At 46.8% G+C, this 18,225-nt stretch overlaps 1 protein-coding gene across 1 annotated transcript in view; it reads right to left on the bottom strand.

The window, feature by feature from the left end:
* Nucleotides 1-1,366: 1,366 nt before the first annotated feature.
* DYM (dymeclin) overlaps nucleotides 1,367-18,225 on the bottom strand; it is a 309,395-nt gene continuing 292,536 nt past the window's right edge. Inside the window, exon 16 of the mRNA XM_054694056.1 lies at nucleotides 1,367-1,778. Within this exon, the coding sequence (XP_054550031.1) occupies nucleotides 1,629-1,778 (150 nt within the window). The 3' untranslated portion in view covers nucleotides 1,367-1,628. The remainder of the gene's footprint in view (nucleotides 1,779-18,225) is intronic.

The raw sequence follows: 18,225 nt of genomic DNA, 5'->3' as shown, positions 1-18,225 counted from the left end.
GTGTTCCTACCAGAGACTCCGCTAAGTTAAACATTTTGAGTTTTGGTTTTAAAAAAGGAAGTGAATCAAAATGCTTCAGAAACAAATTAAAGCCATAAATCATTTCCCACATAGGAAATAAAAATAATTGCTACCTGAAATGATAATCAAATCATTTCCCCCTCCTGAGAGGACTGCTCCTTCCACCTTCAGGATGCCCCCCCCCCCCTTGATTCCCCAAGCAGACTAAGCAAAGCTGTCATTGTGCTTCTGCTGCTGGGCTGAGCAGGGCCACGAGACCTTTAGTGAAAAGGAGTCCCTGGCCTGTGGTCGGGACAGGTAAGAGGCCGTGGCCCAAGGAGGAGATAGGCAAGCTTCATTTGTCTCCTGGCCTACCCACCAGCGACAGCCCTTCCTCAGTTGGCCTCGGAGAGCCTCAGTCTCAGCAGCTATCCTTACCAGGGAGAAGTCACCCAGCCAACCTCAAAGCCTGCCGGGAGGATGGAATGGCCCAGGCTTTTCATGGTGGACAGCACACAGATGTGCACTGTCCTGTCAGCGGGGTGCTTAACCTTTTACTGAGCCTGGGGTGACCCAAGGTGGCTCTTCCCTGGCCCTCAGAAGCCAGGGATGGAATAAAATGAATTAGGCCTCCAGCCAGGGACATGGGGACAGGAGGAGCTGGTTCCTGATACACCGATGTGTCTAGTGCAGTCCTAACTAGTCAGAGAGTGGGCCGGTCACGGGCGCGGGGCCGACTCAACAGGGCCGGTGTACTGAGCCCTTGCTGCCCCTGCTCCGAGGTGCACTCTGCCCCCAGAGGAGCTCCCTCCTCCAGCTTAGGCGCCAAACACACACACTGCACAGAGCTTAAACCCAAAGAACTCAAAAAGAAGACAAAAACATGCTTTTCATCTCATGGGGAATATTATATTAATCAGATCGGTCTCCTTTCTCTCCTACTAGTCTGGTTGAAGAAAAAAGATTGCTTTCAAAATGAAGCTTTTCTTTTTCCAATGATTAATACAAAGTAGATTAACTTAATTTGTGCTAGACTTCAATTTAATTCTGGCTACAGCTCAGAGGCCAAATCTACAGAAAAGCTGATCTGGGCTTCACAGAGGATTCTAAAGGCTTCGAGCCCACTGCCCACTGTGGGCCCTCTGGGAGGCAGCCACCCATATGTGACTTCATTATCTTATTAATTCCCTTCCCGTCATCTTTTCAGATTGATTATTTCTTAATATCGAAAGAAACACACACACCGAGACCAAAATAAAAATCTTAAACATGCAAAAAAAAAATAGTATGTCCTGGTAAAGTGTTATATGCCTGAGGCATCCTGGAAAAGCTCTAGATTTTTGGTTTAGAAATAAAATTGCATGTGGAATAGCAGGTTTTTACATTTATTATGGTTATGTATCCCCCTACCACCCACCCCCCTCTTTTTGCACTACAATCTAAGTTGAGTGATCTATTGCCAACTGGCACCGATTCCTCAAATCCAAGTGTGCAAGGGAAACACGCCTGTGTGATCCTCTTTAACAGAAGATACACTGGCAATCTGTCTACTTCTGTTCCCCAGAAAGAAAATAACTAGAAGAACTGCTTGGCTGGAGGGGGGTCAGGGTGCAAGGCGTGACCTGTCCTCAGTCGGAATCCATTGCGAACAGCTGGATGTCCTGTGGGTTCCAGTACAGGCCCACTGCTGAGTTGTAGACCAGAGACCAGACGTAGGGGATAAAAAACTCCTCAGGCTGCTCCTCTTCCACATATTTGAATTTCAATTCTGGAAATTTCTGCAATGAAAACAAGATGATTTTATAACCTCACAGTTCCACACACAAGCAAAAGCAGCAGTAGTTTAAGTGGTGGTGTGTGCAGGGAGCTCAGCTCCCTAGCTGGTCACAGGGCCTGAGAGCTCTGGGGCTTGATGAAATTTCTTGCTTCCCTAAGAAGGTGTAAATACCTGGAGGGAAGACAAATAGCCCCAAGGGCTCTGAGAGGAGCAGGGACCTGGTAGAGGTAGATGAGAGACAACACAAAACAACATGTCCACCCCCTCCACCCCCGCCACTGCATGGGGTGGCCGACGGGTCAAGCAAAGATTCTCCACTGCACAATGCTGAGACTTGGCTTTCAGGGCTGGGCTCCTTGGAGGTGAGGCCTTTCCCTGACACTCCTGAGCTGTGACCCGCGGAGACAGGCACCCACCCACAGTGGAACCTTGGTCACGGTTCTGGGCTCGGCCTCCTTCTCCCGGGGGTCTGGCAGGGATGGCTTTGGCATTACAGAGGAAGATGCTGATGAGACTCCTCCAGGAGGCTCAGGAAGACCTTAGGCGCACCCCGGGTGGCCCTGGCCCCCTCTCTGCAGTCACGGTGAGCATCTCAAACCAGCGTTTCCAGGGTCTAAGCAGCACTTTCATTGTAGCTCTGCACCAGGATCCGGGCTTTGGATTTTCTAATTTTAACTCCTGACCTATTTATCCAGCCGGGGCAGAGGAAGTGATTCTCTGCGCAGCAGCCCGAGGAGCCCGCTGGTGGTACTGAAAGCCCCCGGGGCCTCTGGCCTGACCAAGGCGACTCCAGCAGTGGCTGTGGTTTGGTGACCTTGTCCCAGGTGGGGCAGGCAGCAGGAGAGCAACTGTGTCCTGAGAGGACAGGCACGGCAGGTGAGAGAGAATGAAGGCAGAGAAGAGGGAACAACCCCACGCACGCCGCGCCCGGGCCCGCACGCACGGCATTCTAGCACAACGCAAACCCACGAAGGCCGGCGGCAGATCTGCTTTACTGGCGGTTATATCTTCATGGACAGTGGCCAGGTACTTAATAATTTGATAAATGAAACAGTGAAATCATAAATGAAACAATCAACCGTATATTGAACATTCACTAGGTCCCGTACTAAAATGCTTTATGTATCTCACTCACAATCCTCCTGCCCCTTTTTAAATCCAAAATGTGTTTATTGGGATGTTTCCCGTCATCCATCTTGACTCTGGGGCTTCTAGCGCTGCTTTCCTCTGGAGGAGCTCCCTTCCATTAGCCTTGCTGCCCCTCCCGTGGGCTGGCAGGGGACCGCGGAGCAGCCAACACACAAAGGACTGCTGGTGCACAGCACCCGGGGGTGGTGACCGCGTGGCACCTGGGCATTTCACATCATGAGGCAGGAACATGGGTGGGGAGGGCTCTCTCTCTTGTTTCCTCTGCGCCCCTTCTGGGGAGGTTTGGGGGAGGCCCATTGTGAGAAACATGTTCCCCTGTGGAGGTCGTCACTCCCAGAATGTCCCTCAGGTCTCCCTATGTGAGGATGCACGTTTTCATTCTACTGGCTGGCGCCTGCTGCTCTGTTCTGTGTGCGCCAGGGCCTAGGGACCGAGGGGCCTGCAGCCACCCGGGCCCTGTCCTTGCTGAAGGGCAGTCTGGGGGAGGGGGAGGAGGTCAGAGAGCAGCAGTGGCAACAGAATAACGGCAACAGTGGAGTAAGGGCAACCTGCTCGAGGTCTGAGGGGGGGAGGCAGGGGCAGGGAACAAGTGAGCAGGGTGGGAAGGGAGCCAGTCAAGGGAGGCCTGAGAGCCAGGTGGACTGGGCTGCATTCTAAGGTTCTGGGAGGGTTTGGGGACTTGACAGGGAAACTTGGCGAGAGAAGCTCTGTGCAGAGTGGAGAACTGGGGGCACATGGGGCAGGGCCTGGCCCAGGGTGGGGGCAAGTGGGCCTGAACTGACAGGACTAGTTGGGCCATGAACTGAGATGACTAGTTGGGTGAATTTAAAAAAGATAATAAAAGTAAAGAAGGGGAGGGAGGGAGGAGCTACACACACACACACACACACACACACACACACACACAGTTACAGTACTTTTAAAATGTTTATAATGACAAAGGCTAAGTGCCAGATCCTCAGAGTTTGAGAATGATGGGAGAGGGGCAGAGTTAGGCAGGAAATGCTTTGTGGTAAGTTTTGAGTTAAATCTTGAAAAAGTGTGTACAGGAATTCCTGTGCCCTCCTCAAGAGGAGGGTCCTCTGGCCAGCACTGTCCCCATGTGTTATCGTTTCAGGGAAAACCAGCTCTCTATTCCATGGCTCCCAGGGCACTGTGTGAATACAGGATACGAACAAATAGGTTTTATGAGTGGCCCCAGCTCCAGTGTTACCTACTCCTAGGTCCTCCCTTACACTCTGCACCCCATACTTCAGTCCCTCTGCAAAACCACTCTGGTGGAGCGAAAGCCCAGCCCCTACAGAAAGTGAGCGTTTTGAATCAGTTCTTCATCACGATGAGCGGAAGCCAGAAGCCTTGGTGTGTGCTGATGGCATGCTGATCGCAGGATTCAGAGGACGGCTTCTGACGGGCTCTTCGGGTCAGTCTGGATGAAAAAGGTCGATGGGCTCAGAGATGTGGCAGTACTTCCGGCACTTACTGACATGACTGGGATTCCAGGAAGTTCCCTTTCTCTCATCCGCCCAGTAAATGCCCCGAGTCCCTCTGCCTGGGCCAGTGTTCTCTCTGTGTACCATAACCTTGTGGTAGCTGGATGGCCTCTGGGGCCTGGGGTGCTTGGCACCCTCGAGGAGCCCTCTCACACACTGTGCTGCTTGCAGCCTGGCATGAGCGTCTCAGGTATGTGGGACAGAGTTTTTGGAGATGATGATAAGTCTTAGTCACGGAATCAGGTGTCTTACAGGTAGCAACATATAGATCTTCTTTTCCGAGAAAAATCTGTGTGTATTAATAGGGGCGACCGAATGCTTCCCGCGCACCAAGCCCATCTGGGGGTTCTGGCCACAGCCATGAACCATCCGTCACTGCCATGGCTTGCAGAGGCCAGTGTGGCCCAGCCCACTGCCGGATGGTGAGCAAGGTCTGGAGAGGCTCAGGGCTGGTTCTAGATCCCACGTGGGTGGAGAGCGGGGGGGGGGGGGGGGAAGCCTTGCTCTGACAGGAGGGAAGTCTGGAAAGTGCGAGTGGATTTTAGCCACCTCAGTGCGTTCTGCTTAAATTCCATTCTCCTAGGCTCGGGGAGCCCTTCAGGGTCAGCCCTTTCATTACAGGGCACAGAAGGCAGCATGTCGCTGGTGCTTAGTGAGTAACTGCAGAGCCACAGGGATATCAAAAATCAAGAAAGGAGGGAGACCTGTGTCCCGAAGAAGGAAAGAAATTTATCCCCTAATAACGAGGATGAAAGTCCCGGTTCTCAGAGTGGCCTCAAACTGCAGCAAACCTCCCACACCAACTGGACAGAAGGGAGGTGGCAGAGGCGGTAGTTTGAAAAGGTCAGAGCCCCTATATTCAGCCTCTTTCAGCTGGAAAAATAACATCCACATTTCACATGGTAAGGTAGACAGTGAGATGCTCTTCTTCTTAGAAATGACTTAAAGATGTGAAACCTTTTCTCTACCTGGTGAAATATTTGGGGGCTTTCCTATGAAGGCTTTAGGAAAAGATGGGGCCCCTTCCACGAGACAACTGTCTGCATCTCCCAGAAGGGTGCATTGGGAAATAAAATGAACACTTTTTTTGGGTAAGAAGTCTTTCCAACTAAATTAAAGAGACTCAGGCAAGAGTCGCTCAGTGGGCTGGCACTAAGTTTACCTGCCCTCTTGGTTTTTGGGAAAGTCTGATGATTATTCAGTTAGAAGGAGCAATGAGTCAAAGACCACACTTGGTCATGCACGGGAAGATGTAGGAAAAGGCCCCTGGGAAAAGCACCTGGCTGGCACCCCCACCGCTATCCTTCCTGCCACCAGCACAGACGAAAATGCCTCATGGTCATATCGGCTCAAGTTTATGTCAAAACAGCAATGCACCCTTTACCCCCATCGACAAAGGCCAGCTTATCTCTTCAAGAAGGTCCAGACTTTTCTTCTAATCGGAAAGCAAACTATTTGAGAGATGAATAAATAACTATTTAAGAATAAATAAATATCAAACTATTTGAGAGATAAATAACCTTGGCTTTCCAGTGCAGTAAACAAAATCTCAATATGGGGGACACCCAGAGTGGTAAGAACTTGCAGTCTAGGTAAAGTACAGAACAGTACACGGCAAACAGAATTGTGTCAATTTTATCCGTCAAGAGCAAACAGGTAGAGATTATGACTAAGTTTTTCATTACGCTGGTCAATGATTATTATTATTATTTTTTAAATTCTTCAATTTCAGGATTGGTATTTTTTTTTAAAGATTTATTTTTATTTATTTATACAAGCACTGGGTACAGTCAGAAGCGCGGGAGGGTGAGAGAATTCACCAGAGCCAGAGTGGGGAGCAGAGCAGGCAGAGGATCGAAGCACACTGCTGAGGGGAGCAGCGGGCGGCAGGAGAAGTCTGTGCGCCATGTGGGACCCTCCTCCGGTGGCCGGGGAGCAGCCGGGAATCGAACTGGTGCTGCAGAGGCTGCGGGCAGCTTTGCAACCCAGCGCTCAACCGCTGCGCCACTGGGGAGGCCCTCAATGATTATTTTTACAGAAGTCTTCCATAAAAACTTAGCAATCAGGGCCTCCCCGGTGGCGCAAGGGGTTAAGCACCACATTATGAAGCAATCCGCAGCCTCTGCAGCATGAGTTCCATCTCCACCTGGCCAGGGAGCTACCCACATGGTGCAGCAGACCTCCCCTGTCTTGCCCGCTGCTCCCCTCAGCAGTGTACTTGGGTCAATCTGCCTGCTCTGTTCCCACTGTCTCTGGTGAATCCTCTCACCCCCCACATCTCTGGCCTATACCCCAGCTATTGCATGCATTAAATAAATAAATCTTTAAAAAAACAACAACAAAACTTAGCAATCAGTGCTGAGATTATGGCTAACAGGATTGATTACCTATCATGTGGCAGGCATGTTCAAGCACTTGACAAATGGTTACTCATTTAATCTTTGAATTTACTAGGAAAAACACTCAAAGGGCAGGAAGATAAATTGAGCTTTAACCCCTTCTTTTGCAATTTGTTCATCCTTTTACTCAGCAAACATTTACTGAGGGCCTAGCAGAAATGTAACCGTGGTAGGCCACACCCAACCCCAGCATTTGTGAGTTAAAAGTCAAATCCTTTCAGCTGGATGACTCAAGCCAAGTCTCATCCCTTCACTCAGACTTAGGCTCTTAAAAATTAAAGTTTATTCTGAGATTTTGAATTGAACTTAACTGTCCTGTCTACGTCACAGGGTTGTGACAATCAAGTCAGATGACTCATGTGAAAGGGCTTCCACAGTGCCTACCACAGAGCGAGCACTCGAGAAATGCTGGCTATTAATCCTGCCATGCAAGAGTCGGGTATGCTCTTATTTCACAACTTCCAGGAATCAAGTCTAAAGAAAAGAAATGAGTGACTGGTCTGTCCTAAGCCCGTTTTCCTTATGACACTCAAATGAACACATCTCACTGGGCAACCCTGTTTCCTGACCTCTAATATCAGAAGCATAAAGGGCCTGAGTGCCCCATGCAAAATTCCAGGGACAAGCACTGACAAAGGGATTAAAAGCGACAGGCTCATCTTCATGAACATCTGTAAAGAGCAAAGTGAAGGCAGGTTCTGAAGCATTGCCCTCCTCTCAGCCATTGTTTGTGGAATGATGAGTTAAGTGAATGGAAACATGACTTCACATCTACACAACAACTCTGTTGTATTATCAACCCAGCTGAAGAGGGGCTGGCCTTGAGGTGGGTTTTGGTTATGGTAATGAGGGTGAAAGGGGCACTTTGGGACTTATTTGTCAGAAGGTACATGCCCTAGGAGTTGAGAGCCTTCCTGTATTATTTATTATATGGCGTGTTCAACAACACCCGAGGTGTAGTCAAGGGTGTGACATCTAATCCCTGAGCTGCCATGGGTTGGAAGGGCCCAGGTTATACAGAAGCTCAGTGCCCACCCAGCAGGGAAGTGCACCAGATATGGCCCACCAAATCCAAGACCACCTGATAAATAACGCAAGTGGGCATCAGTGGACATCTCTCACCTTGATGGTTTATTTCCTTCCAGACAAACAGTGGCTACCTTATTTGTTTACTTGTGCATGTTTGTCTCCCCCAGATGCAGGACACTTAAGTGTTTGCCGAATGATGAGGTAAATGAATGAATGAATGACTTCAAATTTGCACAATATACAATAGGTATTAACTCTATTGAGTAGTAAGAAACCCAAGGCTCAAAAGGATAAATACACAACAAAGAGGACAGAGCTAGTAAGTGGTGGAGCCACAGGCTGAATGAAACTCTCGAGGCCACAGGTAAAACATCTCTTTTGTGCAGACACTAGTTCCCTGTCTTCCCAAGTAATGACAACAAACTGCAAACAGCTCGTTAGTGCCCCCGCCCACCACTGTGTCCCTTACCCTTTGTGTCTGCCTTTCCACACTGAAGGGACTGGCCTCCAGGACCTGACCCAGTCTGGGATTCAGGCAGCCCCAGGCTGGGGGTCATGAAGGCTTGGCTCTGCGCTGGTTCAGCTACTGGCAAACTGGGAGTTTGGGGCAAGTCATGGCATCTCTTCAGGGCTCAAAATTCTCACCTGGTGTAAATGAAGGACCTCTGAGCTCCTTCCAAATCTGACTGGGTGTGGTTTTATGAGGTGACTCCAGTAAGGTCTATACATGTGTATTCTCTGCCATGCCTCCCAGGCACCTTTGGGTCCGCCTGGGCTGAATGGGCCAGACTTGGGTTCAGCTGCTACCCTGAATTCAAGCATTTGCTGGCTTCTAATTAGCTACCCTAATAGTGGCAGTCTCGGGGAGAAGGTAAATATCTGAAGGTTTCTGAGCTGTCCTGTGGGTTGGCTACAGATGGTTTTAAAGACTAAGCCTCCCAATTGCTTAAAACCAAGACAAACATGAGGCTGTTGGGTGGCTCTGTGGCCTGAGCAGCTTACAGCTAAGTGGGGGGAGCTTCCAGGTGTGGTCCCCTGCATGTGCTGGCCAGTTAGGGCTTGACCCTGTCCGAGACTGGGCTAAGTCACTGTCTCGGGAGCGAGCACTGGACACACAGGCACCCAAAGAGCAAGTGTGAATGCCCTTCCATTATGGGCAAAACTTGAACGTGCACACAGCACATTGTACACCCCCAAAGCTTCTCAAAGCAGCAAGTGAGCTGTGAGGTATCACTTTTGGGGTCACTGCTTGGAACTTTTCATCAGCACTTAGAAGGTTCAGAAAGGGGGCTAGTGCATACCGAGCAAGAAGGATAAGAGCACGTACAGGAGGACTGGCTCTATAAAGCTAACATCTGAAAGCACAAGGTACAACGCCTCCTTCTTCCTGCAAAGAGTTGTTTTTAAGACAATGCACTGGGAACATTTTAAAAAGGTGAATAATATGCATACCCTGCATAAGGGTTTTGAAAACACTATTTAGTCAACGTAACTGAATGTGAGTAACGCACTGTGGCCAAGCTGCATTTAATTTGACTCCCCCTTCCCAAAACTACCTGTTTGTCTAGCTGGCTAGAGAGTCAACATAGTTTGAGACTTAAATAGACATTCTTAAAAATATGTGCTCCTCTAATATGTCATCGAAGTCTGAGAGCTAAGGAAAAGAAAGACAAAAGGTTTTATTTAGAACTAACGGACACTGGGGACACATTTTGTCAGGATTCAGTCCAAGAAATGTCATAATCTGAATGTCAAATCAACAGCCTAGAAAAGTCCCTCTTTCCCCTAGGCTGCTCTTCGAGCCTGTGGAGAACAATAATGCCATCCTGTGATGGCTGAGGGAAGTCCAGCTTCCTCACTTGAGTGTCTTCATTTCTGACTGCCAACAAGCTCCACTTGGGCGTCCCCAGCACTGACGCCCACCCCGCTACTCTCCACCTACATCTCCTCTCTCAACTTCTCAGGCTCCCTTAGGGCTCCAGCCAGTGGCGGTTGGGCAGATGTGCCTGAGGACCACTGAAGTGCTGGGAAAGTGGCGGAAGGGGTTCTGTCTGGGGTTACGGGTGCTTGGGTTTGACAGTCAGGGCAAGAATTCATCTGGAGCAGGCGAGCAGAGGGGAGGGTGCTGGCCACCTCAGGCCCAGGGTTTTGTGGCTCTCTTTCCGAGATAGTGTCCTGTGACTCAGCTCGCCAAGGAGAGAAAACCCATCTCTCAAGTTTGGAGCTTGGTCTCAATCCAGAGCTACTCACAACGATGCTGTTGTTTTGATTTTTGGAGCCAGAGGTAATGCTAGACTCTTAAGTTTGGCCGGAATGTTTTTATCAGTTCCAGTGAATCAACCCACCACAGTGGGACATCCGGACGCCCAGCCCAGAGACAAAGCAAAGGTCTGATTTGGTGGTTGAGACTTGGGTACAACAAGCAGACCAAAAGCTTTAAAGACTGTCTCTGCTGTCAGTCATGTGATCTGGTGAAAACCCACAGGAAGTTCAGTGAACAGATGTAGGGCTCAACTGCAATCATTTTATTACCACAAAAGTTCAACGGAGTTTTCCTTCTTCCACCTAAAGATTATACAGATAGCATCAGAAATTCTAGCAAGCACCTGGCAAGGCTCCAGAAATTTTAGTGCAATTTAAAATCAAATGGCTACACAGCACATTAAAAAAAAAATTTAAAGACCATATTAAGTCTCTGAATAGAGGAGGAGATGGGGTGGTGGTTGGCGCAGGCAGCCGGCACTGCCCTCAGATGGTGCCGGTTAGGATGCATGAGGCGAGTTATGCCAGCGGTATATGCAGGCTAGTGGTGCAGGCACCACGCTTGAGGCTGCGGAGGAAAGAAAGAGAAATAACGACTATTCTTCTAACGGGGCATAGCTTGGGAGGAGGACTAAGAACTAATGGGGTGCCTGACATAAGATGGAGGGACAGGGGCCCGGGAGATGCTCTATCCCACGCAGATCTGGCTCGCAGTGGGGTTGGAAAATGTTAGGTGGGCCTGGACAGCCAATGCTAGGAAAAGTAATGACCAACAGATCAGGAAGTAGCTATATTATCAAATCAGTTAAACTGTCTGAGTAAGCACACACTGCAGGTCTTCTACACGTAACGGAATGAGTTACTTAACTGACACAGAAACAGTACTGTCTCTGAAAAACGACAGCGATACTGTGGAGTAGTTCTATTTTATGTGAATTAATTTCAAAATGAATAACTAAATTAACAACTAAATTCAAAACATAGAAATTATGAAGAGTCACCTATTAGTAGTTAGAAATTAAGAGACAAAAACCTAAAGTTAAGAAGCCCACAGTGAGGGGGAGCAGAAGTCAGTGAGAACACACTCATATCCGGGGGTACTACGGCACCCCAGGCAGTGGAGCCTGGAGGAAGTGACACCCAAGGAGCATGAGAAGGCGAGCAGCCACCTACGCTGAAAGCACAGGCCAAGTGACCAACCATCTCGCGTGCAAAACACTGTTTTGTCACCTCTGAGTGTCCACAAGTAATATTAATAGCTTCGTAACTGGTGATAAAGACTCAGGAAAAATAGACGGAAAAAGCATAAAGTTGAGGCCACACTTGTGATGAGTTCTCCACAAACTTTACCATCACATTGTCAGACTCTGAAGTCCAATGTGAGTTTGAAGCAGAGCAAATGTCCCTGTTAGACCCTTCTCTCACAGGTCCAGGTTAAGGGGGTTCATGGAAGAGAAGGAAGCAAGGACAGGCTCTCCTGAGCAGAGGAGTTTGAGAAACACTTGACTGATGAGTTCTGATCTGTGGGGACAGTGCCCAGGGAGAGCTGGCACTACCTCTCGAGAGAACTTTGTGAGCAAACAGCAGGGGTGCAGGGCACACTTCTGAGTCCAGCAAGTAGTACAGAGGTCCCGGATGGAGCTTGGAGGCTGGCAGCTTGGGATGACACTAGAGAGAGGGAGGTGGCGACAGGGCCTCGTGCGCCAGGATAACAAATCTGTTCACTGGGGGATCCTTGAGTAGAGAGAACAGGTTGGGGATAGATCTAATTTTATACTTATTTTTATTTATTTTTATTTCTATATCTATTATTATATTTTTAAAAAGTCATTGGCTTCAAGGTGGCAGTTGAAGTTGCCAAATGTGCCAACTCAAGAAAATGAACTGCATTATTGAGTCAAACCACCTTTTTGGGTGGCAAATCATTCAACTCAGGGGGCTGCAGGGAGAGAACATTAGATTCCAAGGGGGGAGATGAAGGGCAAAAGCAGAGAATTTACAGCGAAACTTCTTTTGCCTAAAGCTGACTCCGAGCAGGAGTCAGAAATGATCAGAATTGCTTGTTCTTCTCCAGTGGGCCTCTGTGTTTTGGCTAGGATTCAGATCCCGGGCCCAGAGACTGTGATCCCAGAAAACAATGCATTGTCATGAGAAAAAGTCCTAACTAGAAGATAAGCTCCTTGCGGTCAGGGATTTTTTTTCCCCTCCACTGATATATTCCCCAGTGCTTAGAAATAGTTCCAGAGACTTGGAGATATATAATGAGGAAAGAATAAAAGAATACATGCAGAAAGAGGACAAACAAATGCTGGAAAAACCCAGAGCTTTGAAAAAAATTTTCAGAAAGTTGTATTCTGCACACTTGGTGAGTTAGTAAAATAACTGCCCAAGTTTATTGGGGACAAAATGAGTCATATTAGAACCCATGCCACTTTAAGAAACAAATGAGCTGACTTACTTGGAATTTTGGGGGCAATACTTCAAATCTACTTCTCCAGTTGCCTGCTTTCCTTGCTTACCACTATCCTTCCACTATCAGATTCTCTTACCTAGGAAAGTCTGACTGAAGAATAATAGATTGTGTTAATATAGATGGTCATTGCCATATTTTCTATTTCAATATATATCTAATTATGGAAAAGGAAGTGAACTCATTAAATGTACATGAGTTGTAGTCACAGACTAGTCTGATGCATAATATGTAAATTGAGACAAGTTCCAAATTTAATGAGATTTTTGCTTTTTTACTCTTGTCAAGGTTGCAATATGGTTTTTAGAAAAAAAGGGCATATGGCTTGAAAATTTAACAGTTAAGCCCTAACTACTGTATCTGTGATAATCTTTCTTTATAGTAATGCTTTTTTCAGACTGATTTGTGAACTAGGGGAGAGGGAGATAAGGATTGGGAGAAAGACTCAATCATGTTTAGACAAATTCTGGGAAAACATGGTTCTCTGAGGTGTCTGAAATGTCCATGTTGGGTGTTATATATAGATGACAGAAGACACAGGGACATGGGACCAGTGTAGATGAGAGGCGTCACTGGCATGTGCTGGTGTGCCACTGGGCAAAGCAGAGTTTTGGTGATTTTACCAAGTGAGAACACAGTCATTCAAAGAGATATCTGAAAAGAGAATTCCAACTAAGGCAAATATGGAGATAAGATGCTGTCTTTAGCCTCTGCAGTGCTGGTTCGATCCCGGGCTGCTCCCGGGCCACCAGAGGAGGGTCCCACGTGGCGCGCAGACCTCTCCTGCCACCTGCTGCTCCCCTCAGCAGTGTACTTCCGTCCTTCTGCCTGCTCTGCTCCCCGCTCTGGCTCTGGTGAATTCTCTCACCCTCCCGCGCTTCTGACTGTACCCAGTGCTTGTACAAATAAATAAATAAATAAATAAATCTTTTTTTTTTTTTTTTTTTTAAAGATGCTGTCTTTAATTTCTTAAGAGCATAATTGGGTTATAAGAATAAACAAATGTGACAGTTTTTCAGGCCTTCAAGGGGCATCCAGCCATTCTTAAGAAAAATCATGTCTTAATTATTCCTTAATTAAAACTAGGCTCCTCTAATCAACATTCTTATGCATCCATTAGAGAGGAAGATTTCTTTTCCTCTGCTTATCCAAAGAACAATCTATTTCAAGTGTTGTGTGAAAGGCCTTGTGTTTTCTAAGCCAACAATGTTTTCTTTAATCTACCTGGAGAAAATCCTACTTACACCCCACAGTTCTAATGGTAAGCATGTGATAACCTAACAGTAAGTCCAGTCTTAGAACTTCCTATGGCTGTATTTCTCAGTGACCCAAGCATAATCCAAACACAGCATCCTGGCTTGTGGTTATTTCAACATGTGTTGTCAATGAATTAAGAGCACATAACAAGATCTGTTTACTTCTTCACAGTCATTAGCACTAACAAAGGGAATAAGGCAATCCAGAGGAAAGGAAACAGAAGTAGAACACCCTAGAAGATTCCTAACAATACTATTTACTGGAACAGAATTCCATATGAAGTAAGTCTACCTTGGATTCCATTCAAGGATGGTTATGTCAACGGAATTCCAAAATCATGGAAATGTAAGGTAGAGCTATATAGAAAATAGGATCCCCAGCTTCAACAGAACAGGCCTAGGTCAGCTAGAAAAATTCCTATTACTTTTCTAAGTCTTAATTCTAAGAAATCACAAGGTCACAGAATGTCTAGAAAGGACTGGGCATCTCTACCTCCACCTGTTCACTCCTTTGAAAAAGGTACAAAAGTACAAGTAACATAAAAATCCTTAACACCAAGTATTAGTGATTTGTGTGTGAGGTTACTTTTTCAAGAAATTATTCTAACAGTGTACATTTATAGTTCAACCCCAAAAGCGTCAAATTGAAGATTGTCTCCTTAGGAAAGCAGTGACCACCCCCGACCCTTGCTCACACCAAAAAAGAAGCTACTGACAAATTAGTTGTGTTTTTATCCTCTTGAAGTCAGTAAAGTTATTATAAAATGACTCAAAAACTTGTTTGGTGTTGTGTACAACACTGTATTATCTTAGAGTGTTCTTCCGATTTGTAAAACAGCTATCCACTGTGCAAACTTTCAATTGGCTGCAAGGCTCAAGACAGGAGATAAGCAACGAGTGCTCCAGAAAGAACTAATCAAAGCACCGTTTGTCTAATTTTTCTCAGGGAAAACAGGAAGAAGCAAAGACAGAGAAAAGTGGGTGGTTGAGTAGGTCACTGAAAGGAGGGGGAATGAGAAAAACATTAGCACAGTAGAATTATGTGATTTGAGAACTAAGACCAAAAAAGAAAAACAAGCAAGGGGGACCTCCCTGCTGTGTTTTAAACTGAAAGGCTAAAACAAGTGACTGGTATCATATCCATGCCTCTAATTCGGACTATCACAGATGCATATAATTTAGAATTTACACCTAGTAGGTTATAATCACAGAAGAGCCAACCAAAAGATCTGTATAAAATATCTACTCTTGGGGATTTGGGATTCATATTATTTTATAGTTCAAAAAAGTGGTTGATGAAACATAGCCTAGGTACATGACTGCAGAATTGAGGCTATTGGAGGGGGGCCAGAAGGGATCCAGTGGTCTATGGTAAGGGGTTATGGGTGCTCGGGGGTGGCTGTGGTGAAACACACCTGAGAGGTGGGCCCTATTCCTCTGAATCACATACAGTGCTGTAAACCAGTATCACCTCAATAATAAGGTTCTTAAAAAATCGTCAAAGAAATAACAATGTGGTTGAGATTACAAATTTCACAAGTTTTAATTTTGAAATTTGAGATTTAATAATTTCAAAACATATAAGAAAATCTTATGTGAAAGAATCAAGAGTTCATAAACCCTTTATGCACTACACTGCACGGGGGGTACCATGCCCCCATATTCACAAGACTTTCTCCTCCCTTCCTGCTCCACCGTAATTAGTAGTTTGGTTAACCTACTATGTGGAAAACACTGTGGAACATGGAAGTAGAAAGCAGAGTTCCAGCTCTCAAGGAGCTGAAAAATCTAGTAAGGAGACAAGATATAAATGCACACACTGAACAGTTAAACAGCAACCTCATGGTTAAAGACCAGCCAACAGTGAGAGCGTGAATGACTGAGGGATTTTCACAGGAAGAGGACAGTTATCTGTCACATCTGGGGCAGTCTTTATGGCGGCAGCAGGCTGTGAAGGACAGGTAGAGAGGGTGAGGTGGTCATTTCAGGTGGGGACATGTGAGGCAGGACTCAGGGAAGTGAGTGCGAAAGGGCACAGGGTGTAGTAGTGGGGGCTGGGGTGCTAAAGATCGACTGTGGTCAGAGTCTGACTTTATTGTTCTTTATTTTTCCTGGATTCTTCATGCATTGGGGAGGAGGCAGTGAAGGAGGTAAGAGAGCTAGTTCGTTAAATGCCTGGGTGGTAGACGTGACGGTGATGATGGTTGTCACCACGACATCTGTCCTGTTCCCCACCCCAAAGCTGCCATGAAGAACTGAAACTGAAGACTAGCAGCATCAGCGTCACCCAGGCAGGTACTTGTCAGAAATGCAAATTGTGGGGCCCCAAACACTCTGTGGTTCAGGAAGGCAGAAGGGAAAACAGTGACCAGAGGTAAAAAGAATTTAGATTTTGGAGGAGTCATATGTGGAAGTATAGGTTCTAAGCAACTGGGAAGGACTGAAAGCACTGAAAGGACTGAATTGCAAAGGTATTCCAGCATCCTGGAGAGTGGAAAGATTTGACACCCTCTGGACTAGACAACACCTTCATTTGACATATGAGAATCTGACACCTATAGTAACACTGATTTGTTTCAGGCCTCGTGGCTAAAACGTGGCAGAGATAAAACAAGAAGTCAGTATTTTGGACTAATGGCTAGGGCTGGCCCTAAGACACAGACAGAGACTGGAACCATCAGCCTGGGGCTTGAGAACAAAGTGAAAGTCATCAGCAAGAAAAAAACATAGGAAAGGCAAAAAATGGAGACAATCAAGCAGATCCAAATTTTGCTAGGAGCTTCCAAGTTCCCCTTGCATGTATTTTTTTTTTAATATTTATTTTTATTTATTTATGCATACAAGAACGGGGTGTAGGGCAGAGGTATGTGTGGGGGTGAGAGGATTCACCAGAGACAGAGTGGGGAACAGAACAGACAGATCTACTGAAATACTCTGCTGAGGGGAGCAGTGGGCAAGACACATGCTGTGCCATGTGGGTTAGCTCCCTGGCTGGGGCTAGAACTCATGTTGCAGTAGCTGGCAACAACTTGATAGCACTGTCTTTAACCCCTGCCCAACCAGGGAGGCCCTAGCATGCAACTGTTTCCTTTATCCTGAGTTACTTTTATGCTGCTGCTGTCTTCCGATGTTAATGGAAAATAGATTCTGAATAGAAAGTGTCACTAGTAACACCAGTAACATTCTCTCTGGCTTGAAATTCTAAGAAGCCTGGTTCTAAGTGGGCCGATTTTCTTAACAGCTCAGGCCAGGCTGCACAGCTTCCCCAAAGTGCTGTGGCTAAAGAGGCACACTGTTAAGGGACTTTGGGTAAATCATTTTAATTCCCTTTCTTAGACAAAGGGAAGTCAAGGATTATGATGAACTGAAGCCTGGAAAGGCTGGATGAAGAAAAATCTCCCTCCAGAGTGTCAAGAAATACCCTGGAGAGCTCACACCAGCTACCAGGGGCTGACCACAGGAGCAGCAATGGTCCCTGGTGCCAGCCAGTGTTTGCAGAGGGGCTGGTACTGGCCGGAATGGAGATGGATTCCCAGCCTGGCCAGCAAGGTGCCCAGCTTGGGAAATGGGAGTGTCGGGGAGGCTGGGAGGGAGTGAAGGAGGCTTTGGGTCTTCTCAAGTCACCCCAGTCACATTCCCATTTCTTCAGCTATCACCCTCTGCTCCCACTTTCTCGAAACTGTTGCTGGATCTTTATTTATTTAGAAGATTTATTTATTTATGCATACAAGAGCTGGGGAACAGGCCAGAGATGCCGGGGCTGAGAGGATTCAGTAGAGACAGAGTGGGGAACAGAACAGGCAGAATGACTGAAGTACACTGCTGAGGGGAGCAGTGGGCGAGTCAGGAGAGGTCTGCTGCATCATGTGGGTAGCTCCCTGGCCGGCTGGGGATCAAACTCGTGCTGCAGAGGCTGTGGATTGCTTCATAGTATGGTGCTTAACCTCTTGCGCCACCAGGGAGGCCCACCATGCTGGATCTTTAAAGACAATTCCAAGAGAGCTGAAAGCTGCAAAATGGGTTCAGGGTCCTTTATTCTAGCACTGCAACTAAACTGCCCACTTATGAGAGGGTATTTTTATTGTCAATATAATGGCAGAAAATAAAAACGAATACTTCAAATTCTCTGCTTTCCAAAAACCAAAACCATGGCGAGAGGGGCGTAAACGAGGGGTAGGTGACGTGAGCACAGATCGAACATAAGCTGGTCTCAGGCTGCCGGCCACTGAGGAAGAGATTCACGGGAAGCTAATTTGTAACGAATGTGTAGATAGTCACATTGGTAAGATGAAACAAAGATCAAGTCTTTTTTGCCATTTCTGAATTCTGCTTTCACCTTTTCCTGTACAAAAAAGCATAGATTTTATGTTTCATTCCTCAGTGTGTTAGCAGT

The sequence above is a fragment of the Talpa occidentalis genome, unplaced genomic scaffold (assembly GCF_014898055.3).
Source record: "Talpa occidentalis isolate TD23 unplaced genomic scaffold, MPIMG_talOcc4v2.1 talOcc4.13, whole genome shotgun sequence".
Taxonomy (NCBI): domain Eukaryota; kingdom Metazoa; phylum Chordata; class Mammalia; order Eulipotyphla; family Talpidae; genus Talpa; species Talpa occidentalis.
The sequence above is the reverse complement of the archived record's forward strand: the minus strand, read 5'-3'. Positions and strand labels throughout refer to the sequence as shown.